Source organism: Eptesicus fuscus, chromosome 15 (genome assembly GCF_027574615.1).
Source record: "Eptesicus fuscus isolate TK198812 chromosome 15, DD_ASM_mEF_20220401, whole genome shotgun sequence".
In the NCBI taxonomy this organism is placed as follows: Eukaryota; Metazoa; Chordata; class Mammalia; order Chiroptera; family Vespertilionidae; genus Eptesicus; species Eptesicus fuscus.
In genome coordinates, this window is record NC_072487.1 from 64,559,749 (window position 1) to 64,587,295 (window position 27,547).

Below are 27,547 nucleotides of genomic sequence, written 5' to 3' on the forward strand. Positions count from 1 at the left end.
CCGGAAGCCGCTCCCCGGTTAGGTTGCGGACCGAGAGCGGCGGCCGCGGGTCCAGGTCTGTTCTCTATACGAGGCGGGGCCGGTCGGGGAGGGGTTTCGCAGCTGCCCGCGCTTCTGCTGACCCGCCGCACCTCCGGCCGTTGTTTTTTCTCTCCCTGCAGGCGCCATGGCTGTGGAGCGGGCCCGGCCGCTGCGAGGCTCTGGCGGCCGGAGCGCGCCTGGTCGGTGTGGGCCCCGCGCGAGGTCCCGGGCCCTGGGGCGCTCGCTCAGGTCAGTGCCGCGCGGAACACGCTCCCGGAGCCGGGGACCTGGGAGCGACGGACGGGTGGAAGGGCTCTGGAGTTGATGTTAGACTTGGGAACCTTGAGCCTCGGAGTTACTGCCTCAGTTTCCTTGGCTGCGAAATGCGTTAGCAATGACGTTCCAGGGCTGCCCTGAGGTTGAAAGATGAAGTGTGGAGAGGTGGTGTATGAAGTGCAAGCGCTGTACTAACGTGAGGGACTGCGCCATAGTTGTGGGTATGCCATGGAAACAGGTGTGTATGTGGGGTGCTGCTTGAAATAAAGGTAACAGTATTAATGCTAATAAGAATGGTTACTGGCATTTCTTGTGGGCTTACCAGTGTGTCAGGCACGGTGCTAAACGTTTCACATACATTATCCTATATACAAACACCCTTGTGGGCAGTGTTGTTCATGGTTACAAGTGGCAACAACTTAATTTTACAAGTGAGGAAACTGGGCTTTTGCAACAGGTGACGTGATTTGCCCAGGGTCACCCGACAACAAGTGGAGTTGCAGAGCCCTTGTTTTTATTCTATTTGTATTCTTTCAAAGCTTTTAAATAGATAGTATGTTCACGTAGTTTTCAATTCAAAAAAAGGGGCCCTTTACTCCAATTCCTCAGCTCTTCAGTTTCCTCTGGAGACACCCAGTGTTACCACCTTCTTGAATATTGAAAAGATATTCTGTGTGTGTGAAAGCCTCTGTACTTCTTAACTGCTGACTGTGCTTGATAAGAGGAAGATGAAGCCTCCTCCCCCAAAACAAAGGTCTTGCTTTTGCTCTTGACTAGGCCAGGTGCTGGTGGAGGAGAGGAAAATGCATTCACCATGTTTTACCCAGAATGTCATATCTCTATATAAGACCTAGAGGCAGAGATTTTTTTGTTTCGGGAGGGTGGGGGCAGGGCAAGATACTGAGCCTGCTGCTTTCTGTGGGACCCTAGGAAAGTCACTCCACTTCTTGGGCCATAAATTTCCTCATTTATTAGTTAAGGGCAGTAGTACTGATACCTTACACAAGGTTGTGAAAACCAGATGAGGTAATGTCTATGAGTAGACATTAAACCAAAACAAATATGAGAGTTGCCTAAGGGAACGTAGGGGGTTAAGGTCAGAACCAGAGACCAAACCCAGGTCTCCCATCTCCCAATTTAGGAGTCTTTTCATCACACCACCCATTTCAGAGCTTTGTGATTGTTAATATTGAGGGCAGGAGGGCAAGTTTAATGTGTAGTCTTAAATGGGGGGAAAAAGGGCAAGATGGCATGAGTGTGGGTAGAGTGGAGAGAAAAATACACCTGGTGAGAAACTAGCCCCAAATTGATAACTGCCTTTAATTATTAAAATTAAATTCCCAGTAAGTTTGAGCCCTTGAGTTTTTCTTCCATATATCTTAAGCCATTTTAAGAGAAACTTTGTGATAAGATCATAGAGTTCAAAGGGATGTTAGTGCTCACGACCCTTTCAGCCTCAGGGTCACTAAAAACTTTCCTGCTAGGTGTTTATAATAATACAACTAACAGAAGTGCCATTTGAGTTACTCTAGACTGAGCTCTGTGCTAAGCATGTCCCTGCCCTATTTCTGATTTTCACAACTCTCAGCGTGAATGATAGCTGAATCAGTAAACATTTTGACTGACTTTAAAGCATTTTCATTCTGCCTTTGTATCCAGTTGTCTTTGACTGTTCCCGGTAATGGGAAGCTCACCACTCTGGAGGCAGCTGTTCATTATTAAAAAGCTCTGATGATTTAAAAGCTCCGCCTCACGTTGAATTGAAATCCCACTTCCTGAAGTTTTTCCTCTTGGGGCCTTAATGCTGCCAGTACATAATACAAACTCCTAGAAGCTTTCTTCTAAAAGTGTTCAGTTTAGCCTGTGGCCTTAAGAAAATTCCCTCCAAAGTTAGTTAATTTTTTTAGAAAAGTAAAAACTGGTGTTTTGTTTTTTTCATGATGCAGACAGTGTTTAATAAATAGAATGCCAGTTCAATATACAGCTATAGGGATACCAAACTAAACTGTTCTTGTCTCTGGAAAAGCTCTAGAAGAAATCACAACGGTGTTTTTTTAATCATGCATTCTGCTGAGTTAATGGGCTTGCTTTATTAAAATAAAGATTCTTTTTATTTTTCATGACAATCAGAGATGAAGAACTGAAAAACAGCCACCCATAAGGGGTTTAGTAGCTTAAAGGGCACGCTCTAATAGTAAGCGTTGGGGGAAAAAATTTCTTAGGAGTTAGGACAGTGATGGGCAACCTTTTGAGCTTGGTGTGTCAAACTTCGCCAAAAAACTGAGCATAACTCAGGTAGTGTGTCACTTTGAGGAAAAAACATTATTTCGCGATATTTATAGTTTAAATAACATAAATGTTTCATACTTGGCATGTGGCCGCCTCAGCGGCCGGGTGTCATCAGAAATGGCACTGACACGCGTGTCAGAGGTTCACCATCACTGAGTTAGGAGAATACATAATTCTTAGAAATGGCTGGTGTTTTTTTTAATAACGGTGCTCACTGAAAATCTTGTTCCTCAGTCTTCTGTGGTGCCATGGGCACATGGCATGCTGTAGGATGTCTCTTAAATAAGAATAATGGGAACCTGACCATGTTTTCCTGGGTATTATAAATTTGTCTTGTGGCCATTTAAACAACAATTCAGTTTTCATATATGTAAGCATTTTTATAATGGATTTGTAGAAAATTTTGTGTGTGTAGGTGTTAGAGGATACTCTATTCCCTTTTTCACTAAAAAATTATTCTGGCATATGTTTTGATGTATGTTTTTAATTGGCCAATATTAAGTTATTAGCTGTTGTGACATTGTATAAATGTTCATCAAAAAGAGTTGTTTTTGTCTTGCTGTGAATGCTTTTTTTAAAGTAAATTTTTTTTGAAGTGTTGGAGATTGATTGTTAGGATTGAGAGGCTTGTTATCTTGTTTTAAGTTGATAAAACTTTTGGTGAACTGATTATTTTTTGGCAGCCAAACAAATCCTTAAATTAATAAATCCTACCTAGCCCAAACCCTGAGACTTCAAGAGCATTATTGTAAAGTCTATTCACTGTTCTAAAAAACAAAACTAGATTATATAATTGGTTGCTTCTACTTTTTTTGCCCAATAACATTCTTGCCAAACTTGATGTTGGGGAAATTAAGAAAAATGATTTTTACACACCTTGCATTAACAAAATTAGAAGACGAGATCTAGCTTTTTGTATAGACCTGATCTAGGTGATATATAGGAAGGAATTTATTTTCCTCTTCCATATTAATTTGGACATACATTTTAAAAATTAGTCTGATAATCTGGTGGAAAATTGATCAGATTAGAAGGAATGTTTTTTTTTTCTTTTTAATCATAGAAATGTTAAACATGTAAAAATAAAGAGAATAATAAATCTTCATCACCCAGCACTAACATCTATCAACATATGGCCAATCTTGGGAAAAATGGTTTTTACTGATTCGCTTTATTTTTGTTCTTTTTCCATTAGTTTAGTCCCCATTGTTAGGAGTGATTTGACACTTTGACACACTGTATTGCTGGATACTGCAAATTTTTTTGTTCCAGTTAGCCCTGGAGCAATTTGTCGTTGTCCTAAGGGGGTAGGTGGTATAATCACAAAGGCACAGTGCCCCCAGATCGTGTTACAAGGTTGTGATGCTCCTGGTTGTAGCTGACTTCAGAGAGAGACAGCTTGATCTGGTTGGAAAATTACTGATCTTGAGAGCACTGGCTTCCAGTCTGTTCTGCTGCTGCTTTAGCTCTGTTGACTACAGGCAAATCACTTATCTCCTCTGATCTGTAACTTCCTTATCTGCAAAGTGAAGATGACGATACCTGGTTTTTGGTGTTTTGTAAGCATCAGGAATACTAATTTGTTCAGACTTCTAAGACCCACACAACTCTGGAGCACATGGTTAAGAGTTGTCACCAACTCACATGAGGCTTATAAAAAATAGACTACGTAAGGCCAGATAAGGCTTTTGGTAATTCATGTTCTAACAGGCAGTGCCATAAAGGAAGTGGAAGAACCAGAATACCTGAGCTACCTAACTTATTAAATCTGCTTATTTTTCTTCCCCAAACATTTATGCCTGTACATCTATTACAAAAGCCAGTAATGAGTTCTGTGGTTTTGGTAACAGGTCAGGTTGTATCTAGCATGATAACTAATGTGTCAGGTTACTGCTCTAGACTTGCTTTCTGGTTGTCACATCATGGTGCTTATTTTTGTGATTTTAATGTCTAAATAGAGTATATTAAGGGAGTCATGTTATGATTTTGATGAAGGAGGGGTGTATTATATAAAATACATTGTTTTCATAATGAATGAATGCTTTGTAAATCTTTGTGAAAATGCATGTCGCATGTGCTAGACTTCAAAAGGAGCAAGTCACACACATCAACATAAGTTTCATTGACATGTTTTGGAAATCATGATTTGTTAAAGAATGTTTTCTCAAATGTATTTTCTTTTGTGTGCATGGAAAAATGTTGATATAGTGTATTAACTGTTAAGTTGTAATGTTGTAACTAAGCATAAAGTTGTAATGCCAAAATTTTTATACTAATTTTTAATACTTCATTTGTTAGTAGTCTTGCTTGAACGGTCTTTTGAGCAGAACTAATACAATATTTTGATGTGCCACAGGTAAATTTTTCCATAACCTTATGGAGAGAAAGGACTTTGAGACATGGCTTGATAACATTTCTGTTACATTTCTTTCTCTGACGGACTTGCAGAAAAATGAAACTCTGGATCACCTGATTAGTCTGAGTGGGGCAGTCCAGCTCAGGCACCTCTCTAATAACCTGGAGACTCTCCTCAAGCGGGACTTCCTCAAACTCCTGCCCTTGGAGCTCAGTTTTTATTTGTTAAAATGGCTCGATCCTCAGACTTTACTCACATGCTGCCTCGTCTCTAAACAGTGGAATAAGGTGATAAGTGCCTGTACAGAGGTGTGGCAGATTGCGTGTAAAAATTTGGGCTGGCAGATAGATGATTCTGTTCAGGACGCTTTGCACTGGAAGAAGGTTTATTTGAAGGCTATTTTGAGAATGAAGCAACTGGAGGACCATGAAGCCTTTGAAACCTCATCATTAATTGGACACAGTGCCAGAGTGTATGCACTTTATTACAAAGATGGACTTCTATGTACAGGTAAGGGACCCTGGAACTGTTCTTTTTTTCCTTCCCAATAGTGATTTTGGGGAAAAACCAATGGAGTTGAGTTTAGTCCAAGCGAGTAGTTAGATCTTGGAAGAATTACATAACCTTTCTGTGTTTTGTTTCCTTCTTTGTCTGTCCTGGTTAGGAAGGGAGGTCTTTCTTGTTTTAAATTCCTGTGGTGCTAAGAAGAATTAGAGGTTAAGAGTTTGGGCATGGGAACAAATACAGTGGATATTTTAACTAGGCAATTAAGTAACTTTATATAACCAATATCATTAAAATTTAAGATTATGTATATCTTCCAATTATAATGGGTATGTGTTTCTACATACAATTATAATCACTGCCCACATTTTAAGCAGTACATTTTGACAGGCATTGTAAATAATTCTTAGTGTTTCAAATGACTCTCAGCAGTTCTTATCAATGATCCCAATACCTATTCGCTTTCATTGTGTATAATATATAGGGATACTCTGTGTTCTTTCTTCATCCAAGATAATTTCTAATAAATATTTGAATATTACCTAAATTATTAAACTATTTTTCATAATATATACTGTTCTTTTGTGTAAATATATCATCATTATGTAGCCATTTCCATTTAGTGCATATTCAATGTCTTGTTTGCATATTTTCCCCTTGAATTATTTATTTGGGGCCGAAGTCTCAAGGTAGAATCATCAGATCCAGAAATATGAATGATTTTATAGTTCCTCTTAGTATCCTTTCCAGATAGGTTGAATTGATGTCATGCCTACAGCATTCTTAAATAACCTGCTATTCCCTCAGAGTTCTACCAGATTGAATTTTAATACTTATTTAAAAATATTTACATATATATATTAAAGGGGTGGAGAGAGCGAGGGAAAAATCAGTGTGAGAGAGACACTGGTTGCCTCCCACATGCACTCCCACCAGGGCTGAAGATGAAATCCAGGTACATGCCCTTGACTGGGAATCAAGAGGCTCTAACTACTCAACCATACCGGCCAATTTTAATATTTTTAATAGTTAAGAGATATATTATTTCTCATGATTGTTTTAAAATTTTATTTCTAACTCATTGAGGATATACATTTTGTTATATTACCCCAAATAGTTTGTTTTATAAAATAAACATTAAATGTAAGGCACTTCCTGGTTTTGTTTGTCATACTGAAGTTATCCATGCTTACGCTATTTTCCTATAAGTCTGATTATTGGAACATCATCTGTTCTTTATATTTTAATGTATTTTCCCAGTTGTGGTGATGGCTTTTCCATGTCCTTTTTGCCTCATAATCAATGGCAGGTCTTTAAAATTTTTTTTAAAGCTTGAGATGCAGTGTTAACTCACTCGTACTTAGGTAAATACTGGCAGTTGACTCATTTCCAGAACCACTTCTAGCTTTAAAAAAATCTCATCAAACTTTACATTTGTCTCTGTGTGTTAATCCTCACTGAGGATATTTTTTCCATTGATTTTTAGAGAGAATGGAAGGGAGAGGGAGAGACACAGAGAGAGAAAAACATTGATTGATTGCCTCCTGCACATGCCCCACCAGCACTGGGGATCGAGCCTGCAACCAAAATAAATAATTCAATTGTATGTACCCTTGATTGCGACTGAACCTGCGACCCTTCAGTCCGTGGGCCGACGCTTTCACGACTGAGCAACCAGCCAGGGCTCAAACTTTACTTTTGAAGTACAATAAAAACTTAACTTACTTGAAGCAGAAGTAAATGGGACACACTCACTGAATTATTTAACTACCCAGAAAGTTAATATTTATAAAAACTGGGCCCAGTCTTGCATTTTGCGGTTATTCTGTAAGTGGGTCTCTATGTTCTGTTATTTTTATTCTGATTAAATTAATCAGGTTTGCATACTGAAAGTCATGCTGTGTCTGTTGAAAGTAATCCAAAGCATTTATTTAATTTTTTCTAATGTAGCATCATTGAAGGTAAAACCCTATACCAGCAAAAAGATTATGACTCGCTGAAGGCTCAGTGTATTTTAGCAATAAAGTGTTTTTTAATTAAGGCATGTACATTGTGTGTTTTTTTTTGACACATGCTATTGCACACTTAATAGACTACTGTATAGTGTAAGAACTTCTATGTGCACTGGGAAACCAAAAAATTTGTGTGACTCACTTTATTGCAGTGGCCTGGAACCAAACTTGCAATATCTCTTAGTTATGCCTGTAAGTGTTTATGTCATCTTATCACTTAAGAGCTTGTATTTTTCACTGTGGTTGGATTGGGAAATTCTAAATTTGGAAATAGGCTTATAGTGTCTCTCAGATTAGCCCTTTGAACAGCAATAAAATGGTATTGCCATAAAGATTGATGGTTAATGTTAAAGTTAACATGGAATAGATTGAATGAGGTAATTTTCGTGCTAATTTTTGAAATGTTAAGAAAGGGATCTGTTGAACTTTGTGCTGTTTAGTAAGCATTTATTTATAAAATGCCTTCTATGTAAAAGACAATATAAAGGAATACATAAATAAGTTAGAGCAGAGAATACACATACTGGGATCAAGAAGGTAACCTGGTTAAGTAGAACTCTCCACATGGACTATGGCTAATCAGAGAACACCTGTCCTAGAGAGGGTAGCTGCTGCTCCGCTGTAGTGAATTATTGCCATGTGAGATTCAGGCTCAGAGTTGTCAGATCTAACTTAAGAGAAGCCTGCAAGCTGCCATATTATGACATCTGGCTTATAGTCAAAGAAAAACAAGAGCTATAAAAGAAGTATGATCAGATGCTTTAGTTGAAATGTGTAAAAAGGAAATTCATGTAGTTGTTCAGAGTAGTGATTTCCGTTTGAGAAAATTGAGCAGTGGTTTCTGTTGAGTCTTGAAGAATGGGTAGACTTTAGAGAGAGGAGATTCAAAGTAGAGGCTTTCTGATAGGAAGATCGGCATTAGCAAACATGACAGGGCTGAGCATAGAGAATGTAGGAAGAAAATTCATGCTAGCTGGATGTCTAGGATATAAATAGGGACTCTCTAAGTGACTCTTAGAATGTAAAGAAATAGGCTTAGCTGTGTTGTGAAAGCCTTGCATGCTGGGAACATGAGTTTGGACAGTTTTCTTCTATAAGCAGTAGGAAAAAAACTGAAAGATTTTTGAGCAGGAAAGGGCCCAGGATCAGAGTTTTCTGCTTCAAGTAGACCAATGTTTATTATTTGTCAGACCCAGGGCCTCTTTTTATAACATATTTTACAGTAGTTTCATCTTAAAATAAAATTCATAGAAATAATTTATCTACATGTACATATATTTTAAAAATCAATATAATGCCTAAACTCTGTTTCAGAGGAGAAATAAGGCTGTAATTTAAAACAATACACATTAAACATACAGTGCTCAAGCATAGCTATGCTAGAAAACAGTAATGTAATCAGGTGTTTGTGTCTGTACGTACTGACCGTGAACATGATAGCTATAAGTGCAGAACGTTGTATTTGTCACAGATATCATCAGTGGTGTTATTTCTCAAATGGTGAAAAATGCTTAGCAAGTTCCCAACAAAGCAAAGTATATTTTTCCTCAATTTACCTGGTATTTATACTCTTAGAAAATTCAGAATAAACTGCAAATATGCTTTGTAAAACAGGTTCTAGGCTTAGATAACTAAATAAGCTTTCCATTTATGGGTATCTGGCCAAACCTTTACGAATGTCATGCATACTACAAGATAATTGTTTTTGTGCACTGTCCCAATCATTGCAGTATGTCTAACATTCCTGGCCTCTGCCCAGGAGATGCCAGTAATAACCCTCCACCCCCTAAATCATTATGACAATTGAAGCCACCCCAAAGAATTTCTAACATGTCCTCTTAGGAGATGATCCTACTTTTGCTGAGACTCTGACATAGAGAATACTAGAGGTTCCAAATTAAAGGATTAACCTGTTGCAGTTTAGATGAGGGTAAATAGGCCTAGATTTAGGACAGTAAGGGTAGAGAGATTTTAAAAAGAAGTTGAATGAAAGAGCAGCCACTGAAATAGAATTGACAGGATTTGGCAACAAATTTTGGGTGTGTGGTCAGATAGATCCTAAAATGTTTTCTTTACCTTAGCTCCCTAAGAATACAGTCACAAAATGCCCAATTTAAAGATTATCTAGGCCTGCACTGTCCAATAACACTTACGGCTAGCCACTAGCACTTACAGCTTTTGAGGACTAAGATGTGGCTAGTTCAAACTGAGATGTGAAATACACATTTTTGGATTTCAAAGACTTAGGATATAACACATTTTATTTATTTTTTAATATATTTTTTATTGATTTCAGAGAGGGAGAGAGAGATAGAAACATCAGTGATGAGAGAGAATCATTGATTGGCTGCCTCCTGCACGCCCCCTACTGGGGATCAAGTCCGCAACCCGTGCATGTACCCTTGACCAGAATCGGAGCCCCTGGACCTTTCAGTCTGCAGGCCGATGCTCTATCCACTGAGCCAAACCGACTAGGGCTAACATATTTTATTAATAATTTTATATTGATTATATGTTGAAATGATAATTTAACATTGTTAAATTATATTAAATTTTTAAGTTTTTTTTCAATAATAGAAAATTTTAAAATACTAACATGGCTTGCATTATATTTCTATTGAACAGCTCTATTCTAGAATATTGGTTCTCAGCATACTGCTCATTAGAATCACTTGGCAAGCTTTAAGATTATTGGACTCCTCAGATATTGTAATTTTAGAATTTCTGAAGGTAGGGCCCTGCATATATGCTTTGATATAGCTCCCCAGATAATTCTGATGTCTTATATCCCCACTGGGAACCACCAACCAAGTATAGAGAGGAAACAGTCCCTAAACAGTAAAGTTTCCATTTCAGTGTGTTCTCATAGGGTTTGCCTAGGTTAAAATTCATGCTCTACTTCTTTCATAGTGATAGTTCTTTTTCCATTATCTGAAACAGTGGCTCTTGACCAAACCTTAAAGGTAGAATTGTGGCTGGCGTTAATTTAGTCATTTTAGGTTTTTGGCAATGGGTCATTTGGTGCTTCTCTAGACTACTGTGTCCTTGTCATAGTGATTATATTTGTGTCCTCAAAATTTCCTTCGATTTTTTTTTTTAACTTTTATTTCAGAGAGAAAGGGCGAGGGAGAGAGTTAGAAACATCAATGATGAGAGATAATCATTGACTGGCTGCCTCCTGCACGCCCCCTACTGGGGATCAAGCCTGCAACCCGGACATGTGCCCTTAACTAGAATCAAACCCAGGACCTTCAGTCCACAGGCTGACGCTCTATCCACTGAGCCAAACCAGCTAGGGCCCTTCGATTCTTATTACTACTTTTCTATTCTAAAGGTAAATTATGAGATATTAATTAGTAATTGGGATTTTAAATATAATTAAAGCAAAATTCTGAATTGTCACTGTGATCAGTATAATATTGTCATCAGAGGCAGAAATGAAACTACTTTTTCTACAGAATTTTAAGAGGCTTTATACGCTCATTGTTGGGTGGTTGTGAATGCCTGGTAATAATTTATCCTTGGTTATCTTAGAGGTTCCTTTACACATTTCAAGATGGCCCAAGAAATTAGCAGCTAAACTTCTCAGAAGTTAACCTGTGATCTGGGGCTCCTCTTTGACTTGCCTTAGAGTAGAACATGTTCTAGCAACAGCTCTACTAACAGCGTTCTTTATTTGTTCAGGGTTGTTGGGTAATGGACAAACATGCAAGTGTACACATGCATCATAGGTAATGCCTGTGATTTCAAACTCAAATCAGCTCAGGATGGTGAGGTATTTTATGATATTTTATAAGTGGAAGCACCAAGGGATGCTTTAGTCTAACACTTCTCTATAATCTGGACAGTTACGGGGAAAGGACTAAACCAAAAGTTTGTGTTCAGCCCCCATGTTGTTAACACCATTTTGGTGACTCTGAGTAAGTCCTGTTACTCTCCATGCTTTGGTTTTCTCTGCTATAAAGTGGGAATGCTAAAGGAAGTGTCCCCAGAGATTCTTGTTTAAGAATACCATGGTTTGGAAATTGATTTTCCTTCTTCATTGTTTGTTTTCTTACTAATCACTCTGTTTTTCTCTTGAAGGGTCAGATGACTTGTCTGCAAAACTGTGGGATGTGAGCACAGGGCAGTGCGTTTATGGCATACAGACTCATACTTGTGCAGCAGTGAAGTTTGATGAGCAGAAACTTGTGACAGGCTCCTTTGACAACACTGTGGCCTGCTGGGAATGGAGTTCCGGAGCCAGGACCCAGCACTTTCGGGGGCACACAGGGGCTGGTGGGTTGCCCTTTTCCAAGGGTTTACATAGTTATTTTAATCTCATTCCGTAAAGCCAGGAGCAAGAATGTGGTAACTTTTTTGTTTTGTTTTTTAATTTAACTTGCACTCTCCCCTCTCCTTTCTCAGTCATGACAATGAATCTCTTTATTCAAGTTGTTATTATTTGGTATCTTTCCATGTCCCATTTTAAAACTCTTCTCTATCTATATACCCTTATGCTGTGAGGGGACAGTTTTTCTCTCCTATTTCATTTATATCCTGTTGAACAGTCAGTCCCCTTTGCCTTTATCAGGTTCCTTACCTCCAAATTGAGTAAGTCCTACACTTACTGGTATATATTCAGTCTACTTTATTTGTAGAAATAGAGCTAAAATCTATTGGAGTGATGATCATTCCAAATTTCTGTGATCTACATATACTATATTGAATTGGACCTCGGTTGACAATAACAAGCCACGGCCTAGAGATAAGGTGAAAGAAACAGATACCTGAATATTTCCTAATAATTTTACAGCAGCCTTAATTTGTAGAAGCTGGATTTGATGATAGTCTAGAGACCTGAGCATCTTCCTCTGTGCATTGTATTTTGGAATTTTGTGCAGAAATCATATTGAGCTGTTTTCCAACCTCTTGTACAGCAACTCCCTTCCTCCATGTGCACACTGCATTCATCCCTGGAAGTCACAGATAATGCTCGTAAGCATCACATTTTATGAGTGGCCTTCCTAGACTCCCTAACAAGTTGAGTCTGCTGTAGGTTTCCCAATAATCTGTATTTTTGTCATAACACTCACCATACAAGTAAGTATGATAATCTTGATTTCTTCACCAGGTCATAAGCTCCAAAAAGACAAGGATACTTCCTGTCTCCTTCATCCTAAGGTCCCCAAGTTCCTTGTACCATACCTGGTATTCAGTAATTCTTTAAAGTAAACCTAGCTGTTTTATTGCTAAAAGCAAAATTTTTTCCCATTTTTGTTTGTCATCCCATACATTTTTCCTCTACTCTCTGCTACTACTTGTTTATTGTAGAAATTAGTATTTGAAGATACATTATTTACCCTTGAAGTTATATGTTAAACTGAGGGTACTATTCCACAGTGTCAAGGTATACATTGACTACCAGGTAATTTTATATCTGATCAACTTTGAGAGCCCTGCTCCAAAATATTTTCTCCTTGCTGTTCCCTAGACATTGCTGTGGCTTTTTCCTAACTCCATGCCTTTGCTGTTCCCTCTACCTGCAATGTTCTCTTTCTTTTCTTAATAAACTCTACTCATCCTTCAGGGCCCATCTTCAATATTGCCTCTTCCCTGAAGTCCTCCCTGATACCCCTGGGCAGAGTTAGTCCTTGGTATTTCCTTAGCAAGAGGTAACTTTCCCCCCCCCTCCCCCCACTTCCTCCACTGCTTACTTAGATTGAGGTCCTTAAAGAAAAGACCAATGTCTTTATCTTTGGGTCTCTAATATACCTTTAGAGTTTGGTAGACATTGAAAAACAAATATTTGAGCACTTGCTATATACTCAGGCACTGCTTTAGGTGCTGGAGGTAGAGCTGTGAAGAAATGCAGACAATTTTGAGAGAATGGCTTAGTCTGACCTTTGATATCATTGTTTGCATTTTGTTTTCTCATTACAATGGCTTTTCTTGAGTATAGATATTTGTTTGCAGCTTATATTCTTGACGTTTTGTCTAACTGCAATAAATAGTGCAAATATGACTAGGGCCACCTGAGTTCTATTTTCCCTGCATAAGCTAGATAAGTTTTGTGTAGTGTCAGGCAGACATTCTTGAGAAGAATTGCATTATCTCCAACACTGGTTTTGCCTCTCACTTTGAAGCTAACACAGCATAAAAGGTGATTAGTTCAGAGACTTTTCCATTCTTAGAATAATAAACAATAACAAGAATTTTGAAATGGATATATTTTTTTCATAAAGTTTCTAGTTGAGTGGTACCATTCTTATTGTACTCTGGTTGAGAAATTATAAAATTGGGCAGCTAGGGAGAATAAACGCTATTAAACTCTATTATAAAAGACTCAGACAAGCATGTTTTAATTTTGTATTTGTTATATATTAGTATTTAGTGTCGACTACAATGATGAACTTGATATCTTGGTGAGTGGCTCTGCAGACTTCACTGTGAAAGTATGGGCTTTATCTGCTGGGACATGCCTGAACACACTCACCGGGCACACGGAATGGGTTACCAAGGTAGGAAGACTTGGAAAAGAAATCTCCTTAACATCAGGTTTTGTGGGGGACGGGATGGTGCATGCTGCCTTAGAAGTGGTGGGTAAGCCATAAGATGGAATAAATGCAACCACAAAGCATGATAGTGTACAACAGTAAAAGACACTGTAAATATGAATGACTTACGGACATGGAAAGATGCCCACAATATAATAGGTGTGTACAGGGAGCAAATAAAACAGGTCACATACAAAAAACTATGTAGAACATGATACCATTTTCTGAATGTGTATTTGCACCAAAATGTTGAAGACTATTATTTCTTGTGGAATTGTGGGTGCTTTTTTTCCTTTTAGGATAAGTGTATTTCTTTTTTTAATCAGAAAAGCCACTTTCATTTTGAAAAAGAAAATAATTGCAAGAAGTAGAATAAATAAACATGTATAGGATCTTTAGAAGAATATTGTAATGTTTTCTAGTTTTCAATAAAAGATTGCTGTGAAGATGGAATGCAGTATTTTTTTGTTTTTTTCCCCCCAACTTTTTTGTGTTTTTTGTTTGTTTCAGGTATTACAAATAGTAGTACATATGTCTCTTTTTCCCCCCATTGACCTCCCCCTAGTCTCCCTACCCTTCCCCCCACCCCCCAGTGTCTTGTGTCTGTTGGTTATGCTTATATGCATGCATACAAGTCCTTCGGTTGATCTCTTACCACCGCCCTCCTCCCCCCCAACCCTCCCCTATCTTCCCACTGTAGTTTGACAGTCTGTTCGATGCTTCTTTGGAATGCAGTATTAATGATGGAAATGTCATGCAGAAACATTTGAACCTGCCATGCTATTCTGTGAGGGGCTGAGTTTGCAGGAGTGAGCCACACAGACTGAGGCTTGACACAAATGTTAGTCTAGTAGGAGAAATACTTATTAAATAGTAACTTCACATGTAAATACATAATTACACATTGTGTTAAGTGCTATGAAGGAAAGTGTAGTGTTGTCTGAGAAAAAAATCTAGGAAGGTATCTAATTTGCTCAGGGAAAGCTTTTTGAGAAGGGACAAAATGTGAAGAATAAATTGGAGGTAGCTGTGTAATGGAGTGTTTCAGAGGGTGCAGTATGGCACAGGCCCTGGTGTGGGAAAGAACAGAGAACACCTGATGACCTAGAAGGCCAGTGGAGCTGTGCTGTTCTTGGAGGAGGTGTAGGACAGTGGCCATCACGTATGCCTTACTTGGCCATATTAAGGATTTTGGATATCACAAGTATAGTAGAAAGATTTGGTGAATTCTGTGAAAGGTTTTGGTGTGATTTGTATTTTAAGAAAATAACTGCTCCCTGGCTGGGTAGGTCAGTTGGTTAGAGCATTGTCCTGATTTGCCAAGGTTGCAGGTTAAATCCCCTGTCAGGGCACATATAGGAAGAAAATAACTGCTAAGAAAAAAGTGGGTTTGAGTGGGGCACAGATGGATACAGGTGGCCATTTAGGCTTTTGCAGTATTTTAAGCAAAAAATATCCATAGCTTGGAGTTTTGTGGCAATAAAGAAAGAGAAGGGCACACATGAAGGGCATGTCTTTAAGAAAAGCCAGTTAAACTTACTGACTCATAGGGAACAAAGAGGAAAGAGTCAGAGATGACTAGTGGGTTTTAGATTGGATGATGATTGTGTCTTTCAGAAATAGGTGGAGCTAAAGGAGAGTCCTAAGTCCAGTGCTTTTTCCTTTATAATGCACATGCTTAGGAAAACAGATGATTTGTATTTATTTCTATATCTGTGGGCTTTTTTCTGTTCCTCACATTTTCTATAAAGCAGTGGTCGGCAAACAGCGGCTCTTTGGCCCCTTAAATGTGGCTCTTCCACAAAATACCACGTGTGGGCGTGCACGTACAGTGCGATTGAAACTCATGGCCCATGCGCAGAAGTCGGTTTTCGGCTCTCAAAAGAAATTTCCATCGTCGTTCTGTTGATATTTGGCTCTGTTGACTAATGAGTTTGCCGACCACTGCTATAAAGTAACATTTTACAGTTTTTAAAACCAGTCCTAATGTTTGCTTCCAGACTAAAGCCAAAATTAAATGCTGCCAACATTAGACATTTTAGATTCTGCTGATAATTTAGAGACTCTGGTTGTAGTAAAACCCTTGGTGGAGGTTAACTTGGTCATAGAGTTTTTTTAGCTCAGCTACTTTAGCATACAATATCATTTCAAGCTCTTTTTCATATTTTAATTTTTTAAAAAAGCAATGTAGCAATAGCATTAAAAAGATCTTTCTGTAATGTGGATATTTATATTTCTAGGTGGTTTTGCAGAAGTGCAAAGTTAAGTCTCTCTTGCATAGCCCTGGAGACTACATCCTCTTAAGTGCAGACAAATATGAGATCAAGGTAAGGTTTTTTTCTCTATTGTCATCAAAGAAGGACTAGCCAGTATAAGAACATTAAAATTAAATTAAAATGAAATTTAAAAGTAGACAGAAATGTCTTAGTCCAAGACATTTGAAACTCATTGCAAGGGGAATTACTCATTATCTCTATGTTATGGGCAGTTTCTAACCCTGATTTTTATTTGTTTTACGTGTGTGTGTGTGTGTGTGTGTGTGTGTGTGTGTGTTTTTTTTTTATTTAGAGAGAGAGAGAGAGAGAGAGAACACAATGTGAAAGAGAAACATCCACCCACTGCCTCCTGGAGATCGAGCCCAACCTGACTGGGAATCGAACTGGCGACCTTTTGGTACATGGAACAATGCGCAACCAACTGATCCACACAGGCCAGGGCTAACTAATTTTTAAATGAAGAAAAGAAAATCCACAGAAAATAATCTTTAATGTATTCTGTTTTTTTATGACATGTATCTTCTACCCTCCTTAATTCTTAGGTCTGAACTATGAAAACATAAACATTTATTTGTATACTAAAAAAAATTGCAAAAAGTTAACAGAGCAATCTTAGTGCAACTTTAAAATTGTTCCATGTGGTAGGCATTATTATCCTCATTGTGGGAACTGAGGTTCAGAGAGATTAAGTATTTTATCCAAGACAGCACAGCACATACATGCAGAATCAGAGTTTGAACTCAACTGTAAAACCTGTTTTTCCAGTTTACTTCACTTTGTATCTGACTTCAGCAGGCAAAAGCCACATTAAGGGGACATGCTTTTCTATGGTGATGCATCTGTCATCTCTCCTGATTTTCTTTTATCTGTAGATTTGGCCAATTGGGAGAGAAATCAACTGCAAGTGCTTAAAGACACTGTCTGTCTCTGAGGATAGAAGTATCTGCCTGCAGCCAAGACTTCATTTTGATGGCAAATACATCGTCTGTAGTTCAGCACTGGGCCTCTACCAATGGGACTTTGCCAGTTATGATATTCTCAGGTAATGTTTCCTTGGACCTTTACCTTTGACAGTTCTTTGCGGTTTCTTTATTTTTTTTGTTGCAGTTTAATAGTAGACAAGACTAAATATTGGGTAAACCAGTCACTTGCTTTGGGGAAACCTTTACATAGTTATAAACAGGGTTATATGCTGAAAACCTCAGACATAAAAATGTTTTAGAGGCATAATTAGAAAGGTTTATATGCTAGAACCTAGGATCTAATTCTTCCCCTTACTCTGAGTTACTGCCTCTTTCAGAAGTTAACAAGCTTTTCTGGAAAATGAGGGTCTTGGATGGAAAGATCTTTTACATCTCCTCTAGTTCTAATATTTTAATTTCTGCTTCCTAGTTAGTTGAAATTTTTTATTGAAAGATTGAGTGGCCTTCTGTTGACTAGTAGAAACACAGGTATTTAGAGAAAAATAGACTTGCAGAGAAATAAATAAGAAAAGGTCCATGGACAAATAATTTTGTGAGACCCCTCTTGGAGATTGGTGGTATCTGTTAGTATTTGGAGGCTAATGGAAGCCAGTACCATATGGTGATTAAGAGAACTTACTTTGTTGATAAACAAACCTTGATTTAAGATCTAGTGCCATCGCTTTGAGCTGTGTGATATTATGTAAGTTTCTTAATCTCTCTGCCTTAGTTTCTCACCTGTAAAATAAAGAGTAAATGAAATGCCTATAATGATGACCTAGCACAAGACCTGTTAGGTATTTGTTACTAATAGCTCTGAGAAGCCCTACATAAAGAAACCTGTTTGAATTTGTTTAACCTACTGTACCTAACATTCATAGTACTAAAGCTCCTTTTTTTTCTTTGAGGAACACTTATTAACAGCACACAAGAGTTAGTGTTCCACAGCATGGTTCAGGAAATGCTGGTTTGGGGAAGTAGAGAAAATTGAACATTCTCTTCATTGTTTTTATGCATGACTGTTTGAGGTCAGCTCATATGGGATCTGAGCCTATTAGCCAACAGGACTTTGATGGGCCCTGTCTCTGCTCATAAAGGTTGTAACAACCCCATTTATGTCTCCCTGAAGGCAGACCTACATTTCTAATCAATTAGGTTTTCAAGCTGTCTATGCTTTGAGGAAAAAAAGAACAGATCCTGGGAAACTAGTCCAAGCTCTTCATCTTATAGATGTGGAAACTGAAGATGAGAGAGTATAGGGGCCTTGCCCAATATCCCACAGCACACCCTAGTTCAGCATCCATCATTTATCCATCCATCCATCCATCCATCCATCCATCCATCCATCCATTTATCCATAGCTGGGTCATATAGCAAGCATGTGCTTAAAATACCAGTAAGCCATAGAGAAGGAACTTTTGAAAGAACTTGATACTCTAACAAAGAAAAAAATCTAGCCATCATGGGGAAATCAGATCATTTACAGTTTAATTTTGTTTATGTTTTGAATTAAAATTGGAGAAGGAATGATGCAAATGTAAGATAAAATAGAGATATCACCGTCTTTTAAATGCTTAGAGTCTCTAAAGGTTTTAATTTTATCCTTTCTCATGTATTCTTCTTATTCAGAATATACAGTAAAGAGTCCAGCGTCCTGGTGAAAGTTCTTTTAGGTTTTGGTATTTGGAGCCACTAGCTTTAACCTTTTGCACTCGGATGTTGAGTGTGACTCGACACGGTTAGCATTGATAGCAGCTCTTTTTATACTCTTTGAATGTATCAGTAATTTGAAATATAAAAAAATCCAAATAAGTTTGTATGAAAAGAAACTCCAGTTTTTTATTCTACTACCGCACTTTGTACAATCTGGGGTATTTAAAAAATTAAATCCCGAGTAGAATAAAGGAATCGAGAAAAAAGCAAGCGAGTGCAAAGGGTTAAATAGTAAATCTACAAGATTGTTTACTGCTAGGAAGTGATAGGTTCAGATTTTTCTTTGAAGGGGGCTATTTTTTCTCTTGCTTCCCCTTCCCCTCAAACACAAATAAATCAACCTCTTTTGAAATCTTAGTACAAATCCTGTGGCCTCAGTTGCCAAGACCAGGTAGGGCTACTTACTCTTAGAAGCAAACCGAAAACAGGAAAGCACAAAGGGCAGCAAATTGTTCAATTCATCTAAGATGCAGTCACTTGAACTAGGACTGCACCACAGGGATGTCCTTTTATAATTCTCAAGTCATCAAAAGGTGCTACTGTGAGCCTGTCAAAACCTCTATTCTATTCTCTAGCATATTTGTGCTTCAGTCTTCGGAGTCACCTCACCTCACCTTTACCAGGCTCAAGTCCTATCCCCTAGTTTTCTAAGTTTCTGATATTTCCTGCTTTGCATTGATGTGGGACTAAATAGATTTTCTTGCTGTTTTTCCCAGTTTCTTTCGGATCTCTTTTGTAGGAATTTTTATTTGTCTGTGTTCATTAGCAGATATTTATTGAGTACCTCCCTGTGTTAGGCATTGTGATATACCCTGGGAACTAGCAGAAACACTTACCAAACTGGAAATTACTAGCCTGCAGAATGGAAGACTGACATTAAATAGCTAATAACATGTAGATGTTTTGATGGTTATGATAAGAGCAACATAGTATTAGGTACTTGGAGATCTCACCTAGTTTGAGGAATAAGGGAAAGCTTCCTTGAGGAAGAAGTTTGGGCTGAGCTCTAAGGATGAGTATTTGCATTGACTCAGTGCCAGAGACACAGTGAGGAGCATTGTAGACTGAGACCAGTCTGGTTAGAGGCCTTGAGACTGAAGGAGCCTGCCCGGTGCGTTTAAGGAACTGAAAGAAGGCCATTGTGGCTGAAGATGAGAGTTCAGTAGAGAGCCATAGAAGGGTTTAAAAATTTAAATGAGATGGTAATAGGATTAGATTTTAGTGTGAGCTTAACTGATTGAAAGGGGCCAAGAATAGATATAGGGAGACCAATTGAAAACACTTGGCAGTAGTGCAGTTGAAAGATGATGTCTTAGCTCAGAATTGTGGCAATTCTGATAGTTGTAAATAAATTGGGAAAATTTAGGATATAAAATCAGTAGATCTTGGTGTTTGAATTTATGGTTTCAGTAAGGAGAAGAGGTGGATACTTGCCATGTTTCCTAGCTTGAGCAACTTGGGTGAATGAGCAACCATGGATATAAAGAAGAGAAACAGGTTTGGTTAATAATAAGTTCAGTCCTGGACAGGTTGAGTGTAAGAAACAGGCCTTCTTCACTACTAAATCCCCTCCCTAATACCAAACTAAAGTCTGCTTCTGTGTAACTCTCTTCCCTTGGGCCCTAGTTCTCTCTTCTAGAGCTTGCAATGTCTTGCCTCTCACACATCCTTTACTCCTTAAAGGTGATGGTCATGTATACTTTCTCTGTCCCTGCCAATTCTCTTTCTCCCCCTCTCAGCCGATCTCCTTCAGCTGTTTCTAACTTTTCCTGGTTACCAGGTCCTGCCATCTGGTTAACCTCTTGGACATAACACTAGATGGTAGCATCCTTGTTAAATCATAGGCTAACCCGGCCTCTCATGGGGCCCAAACTTACTGCCCAGGGCAGAATTTGTAGATTCCTCTCTTGTAGCTCTTTTCCTTGGGCCTCTAAAGATAATGTCAACTTTTCTTGTCCATCTTTTACCTCACTAAGTGTATAGACAACAGAGACTTAAGGTTTTTTTCTGTGCTACCCTTTACCTAGATCTTTTCAATTTTGTACCTTTGTCATTGATGTTTTGGGAACTGTGAACCTGAGAAGGTTAAGGTTGTCCTTCCAACTCCCCATATTCTCTAGCAAATTCTTATGAATGTATTATTAATGTTTCTGGATTATTTGGGAAACTTAATATTTTTAGTCTCTACTGTTTTAAAGAAAAACCTATGTGTTTGCTACCTGCTGAGAGTAGCTCCTAGGCTAGTGTTCTAGGATTTGATGAATAAATCTTTTCACCTAGTGGTAAGAGTTGAATCTTACATTCGAGTTCTGTCTGGTACTTGATTAGTTGTGAATTGTTAGACAAAGTATATTTATCCTGGCTGGACTTTAGTCTTTACGTCTTGGAAATGAAAATGTCACATGAGAATATGAGAGATCCTTTCCATCTTGGATGACCATTTGTACTTTTACAACTGTTCATCAAATACCACCTTTCTCCTTACATGCCTGTGTTATCATATGATTATGAACTCTTACCCACTTTTCCCCCCTCGTTTTAAAGTAGGCTGAACTTTTTGTCCTTGTATTTTCCTTTTTATCAAAAACTTTCATTTAACTCTCTAAATTTGCTTGAATTGTATATTGCTTTTAAATGTCTCCAGAAAAAGATTACAGTAGCATAAACAAAAGCAAAGTTAGTTACCTTCTGGTTTATGTTACTTATTCTCATCCTTGTAGAGTTATCAAGACTCCCGAGATAGCAAACTTGGCCTTGCTTGGTTTTGGAGATGTCTTTGCCCTGCTGTTTGACAACCGCTACCTATATATCATGGACTTGCGGACAGAGAGCCTGATTAGCCGCTGGCCCCTGCCAGAGTACAGGAAGTCAAAGAGAGGCTCAAGCTTCCTGGCAGGCGAAGCTTCCTGGCTGAATGGACTGGATGGGCACAATGACACGGGCTTGGTCTTTGCCACCAGCATGCCTGATCACAGTATTCACCTGGTGTTGTGGAAGGAGCACGGCTGATGCCATGAGCCACCACCGCTGACTGACTTTGGGTGCCGGGGCTGCAGGGTTTGAGTGCAACCTCTATGGCAGCCGACTGCATGAACCAAAGTTCTCACCTAATGGTATCATCACGCAGTGCACAATCATTTATCTATGTTTGCCAGGGGGCCAGGGCTCTGGGTGGGGAGGGCTCGTTTTATTGACATACATCACAGCATGCTAATGGGATACACCATTGACTTCATTTGTATTTAGTTATGTTGGTCAGAATAAGAGTATGCATTTTGGGTTCATCTTTCTTGAATATTGGTTTTAAGTAAAGAAATTTAAATGGTTCATTAATATGCTAATTGGTTGCCTATAAAAACACATTCAGTCTATTATTAAAGCTTTTTACCATTGCCTTTTTTCTTTTGAAGTTGAAGCAACGGTGCTATGATGTTTTACAGCAACTTTCTCACATGGAGCTTTGCTTTTATAACAACCAGTGTTAAAAGACCACCAAGTCCTGTGACATTCAAAACTTTCCACCAAATACCAGTTCTAAAGAAAATCTGTCTTCCAGTACAAATCCAGGTCTATAAATTGATTGATTGTAATATAGTCTAATCTCTGGTTCTTGGCAGAGTCAAGGTTAGCCACAGCTGAGCTGTGAGGGAGTTCTGTCATTTCTGTTTATATCTGGAGCAAGCTGATTCTCGGTCTCCCAGGTGACTGCACAGAGGTGACATAGTGGAGTGGAAGATTGAAGACTGGCTCTCTTAACCTAGGCATGTCACTCCCCTGGCCCCGTTCTCCCTGTCTGTATAGCTAGTTGTTAAGCTCAGTGATTTGTAAGATTATTTCTGGTTCTGCATCTGCTGAATTGTGCAGAAGTTGACATTTTTGTTTTGTCTGATTCCTGATTCATTTGTTTCTTTGGGGTTGGAGATAATATATAAATGAAATCACTGATACAAAGTTGTCATCTATAAGGAAATCAAATATATGAAAAGGATGGCTGAAAGGAGAATGTAGAAAATGCACATATTCCACTTAGAAGATGTAAATAATTGGTGGAAGAAATGCTTATAGGAGTTGTGGTTCTGTAGAAAGGCAATGTGCTACATTAGAAAGGTACCTGGCCCTGGTATCTTCCCCTTTTGCCTCTAACTTGATGTGTGGCTTCAAGCAGATTAACTTTCTGTCCCTGGGCCCTCTTTTTTTTTTAAATCAGATTTACAATGAAGGAATTGCCCTAGATTAGGGTTCACAAACTCCCATGCAGATAACATAAATGAGTGATGCATGCTGGGTAGGATTGTGCTGAACCATGGAAAGCTTATTGAATAGGGCAGTTACTCAGCTCAAGTGTTACGCATAAATGAACTCAATGTTGGCATGTCTGATTTTTCAGGAGGAAGTAGAAATCCAGAATTTTATTGGAAATTCCCTGATTTTAAAAAATGTTTCCAACTAATTTAAGATAATTTAAAATACAGTGTGCTAAACAAATTGTATCTGGGCTGTCAGTTGGTGTCCTCCAACTCTCATTACTGTAAAGTTAAAGAATACTGTGCTTCAGCAGTGGAAATGTTTTATCATAATTGTCTGACCACTCAACTGTCCCATTGTGTTACAGAGGAGTGAGGGGCTCGTGTTTCATTCACAGACAGGAAAGTAGTTTAGAGACAACACAGGAACTAGCACCTCAGTGAGTGCTTCTGCCTGGGAACATGAGTTACTCATTCTTCTTGCTGACTATAATATAAAACATATCCATTTTAGGTGGGGAAAAGGGGTTCCCAGCAGAGCTGAGAATGAGACAAACTTTATAGTGGGGCGGGACAGCTCTCCCAGAATCCGCATTAGCAAGAGCCTGACTTTGGACCTCTGACTGCTGTGAAGTTTAGAGAATTGATGGTCAGTTTCAAGGACAGGTTTATATCCATGTTGACACTATTATATCCACAGTTAATATCCATGTTGACACTGAAGGAATTAAGTAAAAGAACAATACTTCATCCATCTCATACTGAGTTCTGTGTGTAAGCTCTGCTTGGTCCTCTAAAGAAATGGAATTGCAGCTGGAGTCGGTTTTGCAGGAGCTTCAGGAGACTGGGCAATGAGGGTAAATGACTTTTTCCCTCTAATGCGGCTAAACAGATTACTGATTTCATGACCATTCCTACTCCCACCTCATTTTGAGATATATTCAGTAGCTTCAAAGAGCAAGTAATTCATATTAATAGTCATTTGTGGGGAATTTTTTTTGGAAATGACAAACCTGAAACTTGTACGGTGTGTTCTCCTTCCGAGTTCAGTGTGAATACCGAAGTTCTCAAGGTGGTGCTTAGTGGGGCCAATTTTGACAGTAGTCCTTGGGGCAGGGGTTGGAGTCGTCCTCACAGCTGCCTTCATTGCACCGGGGCATTTTACTTAATTGCTTTTTAGATGCTAGATTTAGTCATACTATTGCCAGCTTTTATAAAAACAGGATACTAACGAACTCATCCTTTAAAAAGATCGAACAAAGTGGGGAGTCAGTGAAAGAAGTGGCCCAGGGATAAGAAGCTCTGGTTGCTTAGCTTTCTTTCACTGAGTTAGGGGGCTGCCTTCCACACACGGTGACATCTGCTTCCTTAGCTTGGAGGCAAGGGATTGCCTTTGCTGCATCTTTTGTGAAATTCTCATTTTTGAAAAATTCCAAAGTCATGAGCAGATGGACTCCATCTTTCTTTATGCACATTGGATATCTTGAGTGACCCCGAGTTTGGTGGAAGAGAAGGGCTTCTCTCAGGTTCATACAGGCACATAACAACCCAGGCTCCAGGGTGCAGGGGTCCAGGACAGCTGAGGGAGCATGAAGTTTGTAGCCAACTTTGTTCCCATTGCAAAGGAAGCCTGGCCCTATTATTTGAAGCCATCATTGTTGTCAAAACTGGTTCTAACTTCCTTCAGAGAGGGGGCTCCACTTTGAAGAAGTTCACAGGAAGGTTCATATGTTTGGATAGCTTCTGAGTGGAAGGTGGGGACTGTTGTTCAGTTTTAAGGTTTGCACTTAATTTTTCATAGTTTAAAAATTATTCTGGCCATTGAAAACGCTTAGTGTAAAGTGTAATTGAGTATTGTGTGATTATACTAGTATTTGCTTTCAGGAGAATGACCACTGCATTTATAAAATATCTGTATTTATAAAATATCGTGGGGAGAAAAGAAATATATTTGGAAACAGTATTATTTTAGACATGAAGAAATTGTTTCTGTTAGATTACACATTTTGCCCAAGCAAAAGAGGCTAAGGATAGTGGAGTTGGCTTTACTTGCTTTGGCCAAATCCAGCCAGCTAGCTCCTTGAAGCTGTGATTGCGTGCCCTGGCTTCTTGGGACCCTCGGGTTGTGTCTTCCCACCGTCACTTCTAGCTTTCTGGGCCTCTTGCAGGCCTAGGTGACTGAATCACCTTCCTTTCTCTGCAGGGAAATGTGCAGAATCAGATCACTGCTCCAGGATGCAGCCTGGGGTAGGGCACACTGTCACCCTTGTCTTTAGGGACATGGAGTTGTCAGGATAGGGGAGAAGCCCTTTTAGGTCTGTCCTCCTACTCAGCCTTTGTATCTGGTTATGCTGGTGGTTGACAGGATATTGAAGACAGCCGAGACACTGTTGAGAATTACTCAGTCCCCAGATGGAGTGTCTGGTAAAAGGAACAGAAATGCCCACTAGTGGTCTTTGGCAGGGTCTCTGATCAGAGGTTCCCTGTGAATTTTTTCAGAATCAGTCCTTATGTGGGTGGGTGACTGAATAGTCTTGGGCCACTCCCATCAGTCTAATCAGGCTGAATGATCATGCTCCTGCAAAAAGGTGTTTTGCTGTCAAGTTGTTTCAGTGTGTTGCCAGACTTCTCTAGATGGTTTCCTTGCTTAAAATTAGTGCTACAGGCCTGATCAGTGTAAACCCACTGAATTATTATAGCTGAAAAGAATCAGCTACTTCTCTTCAGGAATGCGCTCAAATAAAAATGTGTTTGCATTTTTAAAAAATATATTTTTATTGATTTCAGAGAGGAAGGGAGAGGAAGAGAGAGAGAGGAACATCAATGATGAGAAAGAATCATTGATCAGCTACCTTCTGCACACCCCTACTGGGGATCAAGCCTGCAACCCCAGGCATGTGCCCTTGATCAGAATAGAACTTGGACCCTTCAGTCTGCAGGCCGATGCTCTACCTACTGAGCCAAACTGGCTAGGGCTGTGTTTGCATTTTTAAACCAGGCAAATTATTCAGATGATACAAACTCAACAGTTTTTTGGAGTCCCTGTACTCACATTGTGAACAGACATATTTCACTAATTTAGATGTAGTACTCTCGATGAGAAGGCTCAGGTTGAAAAAGGCTGGTCTCACCAATCCAACATCTAGGCAATGTGGCCAGTTTCATCAGCTCATGTTTCCCTAATTTGATGTATGTTGTGATCCAGAGGGAATGAGGGGAAGTTTATATTTGAACTGTCTGTGGGGCAGGGGGGAGTAGGAATTGCTTAAGTAGTAGAGTGATTGGGGTACAAGGTGTCTCCATAAGACACGTTATTTTCATACATCAGAGAACTTTCTTTTACCCATGAGTGATCGTGCTAACTGTAAGTCATTTATATCTATACATTAAAACAGGTTCCTCAATTAGGCAACATTTGGTTAGCCACGCTCAAGTTATTGTTTGTACTTGAAAATAATAAAGCTGCATTTCCTTAAAAATACATTCTGTAGTTAAGACTATTTTCTTGTCTCCCCTTCCCCACCTAACCAATTCAGAGGGGACTTTTCAGAAGTGAATTTGTTTTAGAATGTGTTTTTAGAGATGGAACTGCCTCTAGTAATGGGAAGTGGCTCTGTTCCTTTACTTTTTCTGCACGAGTATAAGCCCGACAATATGCTGATTTTGGATGAGATCCAAGAGGGAAAAGAATATGTTTAAAAGTAAAATGCAAGGAAGGAATTTTGGTGACACTCACGTGTAGATGCAAATGGAAAGAAAAAAAAAAGTACCATTATGTAGTTTGAGACCTTGGAATCATCTTCCTCTCTTTTGTCCTCCTCTACTCAGCACATGCCCAAGTTGGTTCATTCTTTCTTCTTAATTTAAATTTGTAGGACTCCTTGTCACCAGACATGGTCCTGTACCTTTGCTCCTCAAAAGTAGGGCAGATTATCATTCCTCTTTTACCAATAAGAAAGCTGAGGCTTGGAAAAGTGGCTAATTGCTTAGCTTAGAGGAGTAGTAAATGTGAGGTTGAAGCTGGGGCTGTGATTTTCAGCCTTCACAGACTTGGATTTTTTGTTTCCCTTCCCATCTCTCCCTTTCAAGTTTCCCATCCAAATCTGGACAGCTGCCTTCCTCCTTCAGCACTTGTGAGCACCTGTGAACCATCTTACACTCTGCCTTCAGGGATCTCCCCAACCACTCCTTTTTTTTTTTTTTTTTTTAAATATATTTTATTGATTTTTTACAGAGAGGAAGGGAGCGGGATAGAGAGTTAGAAACATCGATGAGAGAGAAACATCGATGAGCTGCCTCCTGCACACACCACACTGGGGATGTGCCCTTGACCGGAATCGAACCTGGGACCCTTCAGT

The 27,547-nt window shown here is 39.0% G+C and overlaps 1 protein-coding gene across 5 annotated transcripts; it reads left to right on the plus strand.

Annotated features, from left to right (window-relative positions):
- On the plus strand, positions 1-26,672 carry FBXW2 (F-box and WD repeat domain containing 2). 5 transcript variants are annotated; one of them, XM_054726734.1, is made up of 8 exons: positions 1-55; positions 162-535; positions 5,035-5,452; positions 11,542-11,736; positions 13,825-13,958; positions 16,235-16,321; positions 17,143-17,312; positions 21,666-22,354. In XM_054726734.1, the coding sequence occupies exons 2-8, from the start codon at positions 470-472 to the stop codon at positions 21,952-21,954; spliced, it is 1,359 nt and encodes a 452-aa protein (XP_054582709.1). In that variant the 5' UTR covers positions 1-55; positions 162-469; the 3' UTR covers positions 21,955-22,354. The 5 variants fall into 5 exon arrangements, with proteins under 5 accessions (XP_054582709.1, XP_028017233.2, XP_008150343.2 ...); XM_028161432.2 differs by having other exon boundaries at positions 7-55; positions 162-270; XM_008152121.3 differs by lacking the exon at positions 1-55 and having other exon boundaries at positions 163-270; positions 4,943-5,452.
- The last annotated feature ends 875 nt before the right edge of the window (positions 26,673-27,547 follow it).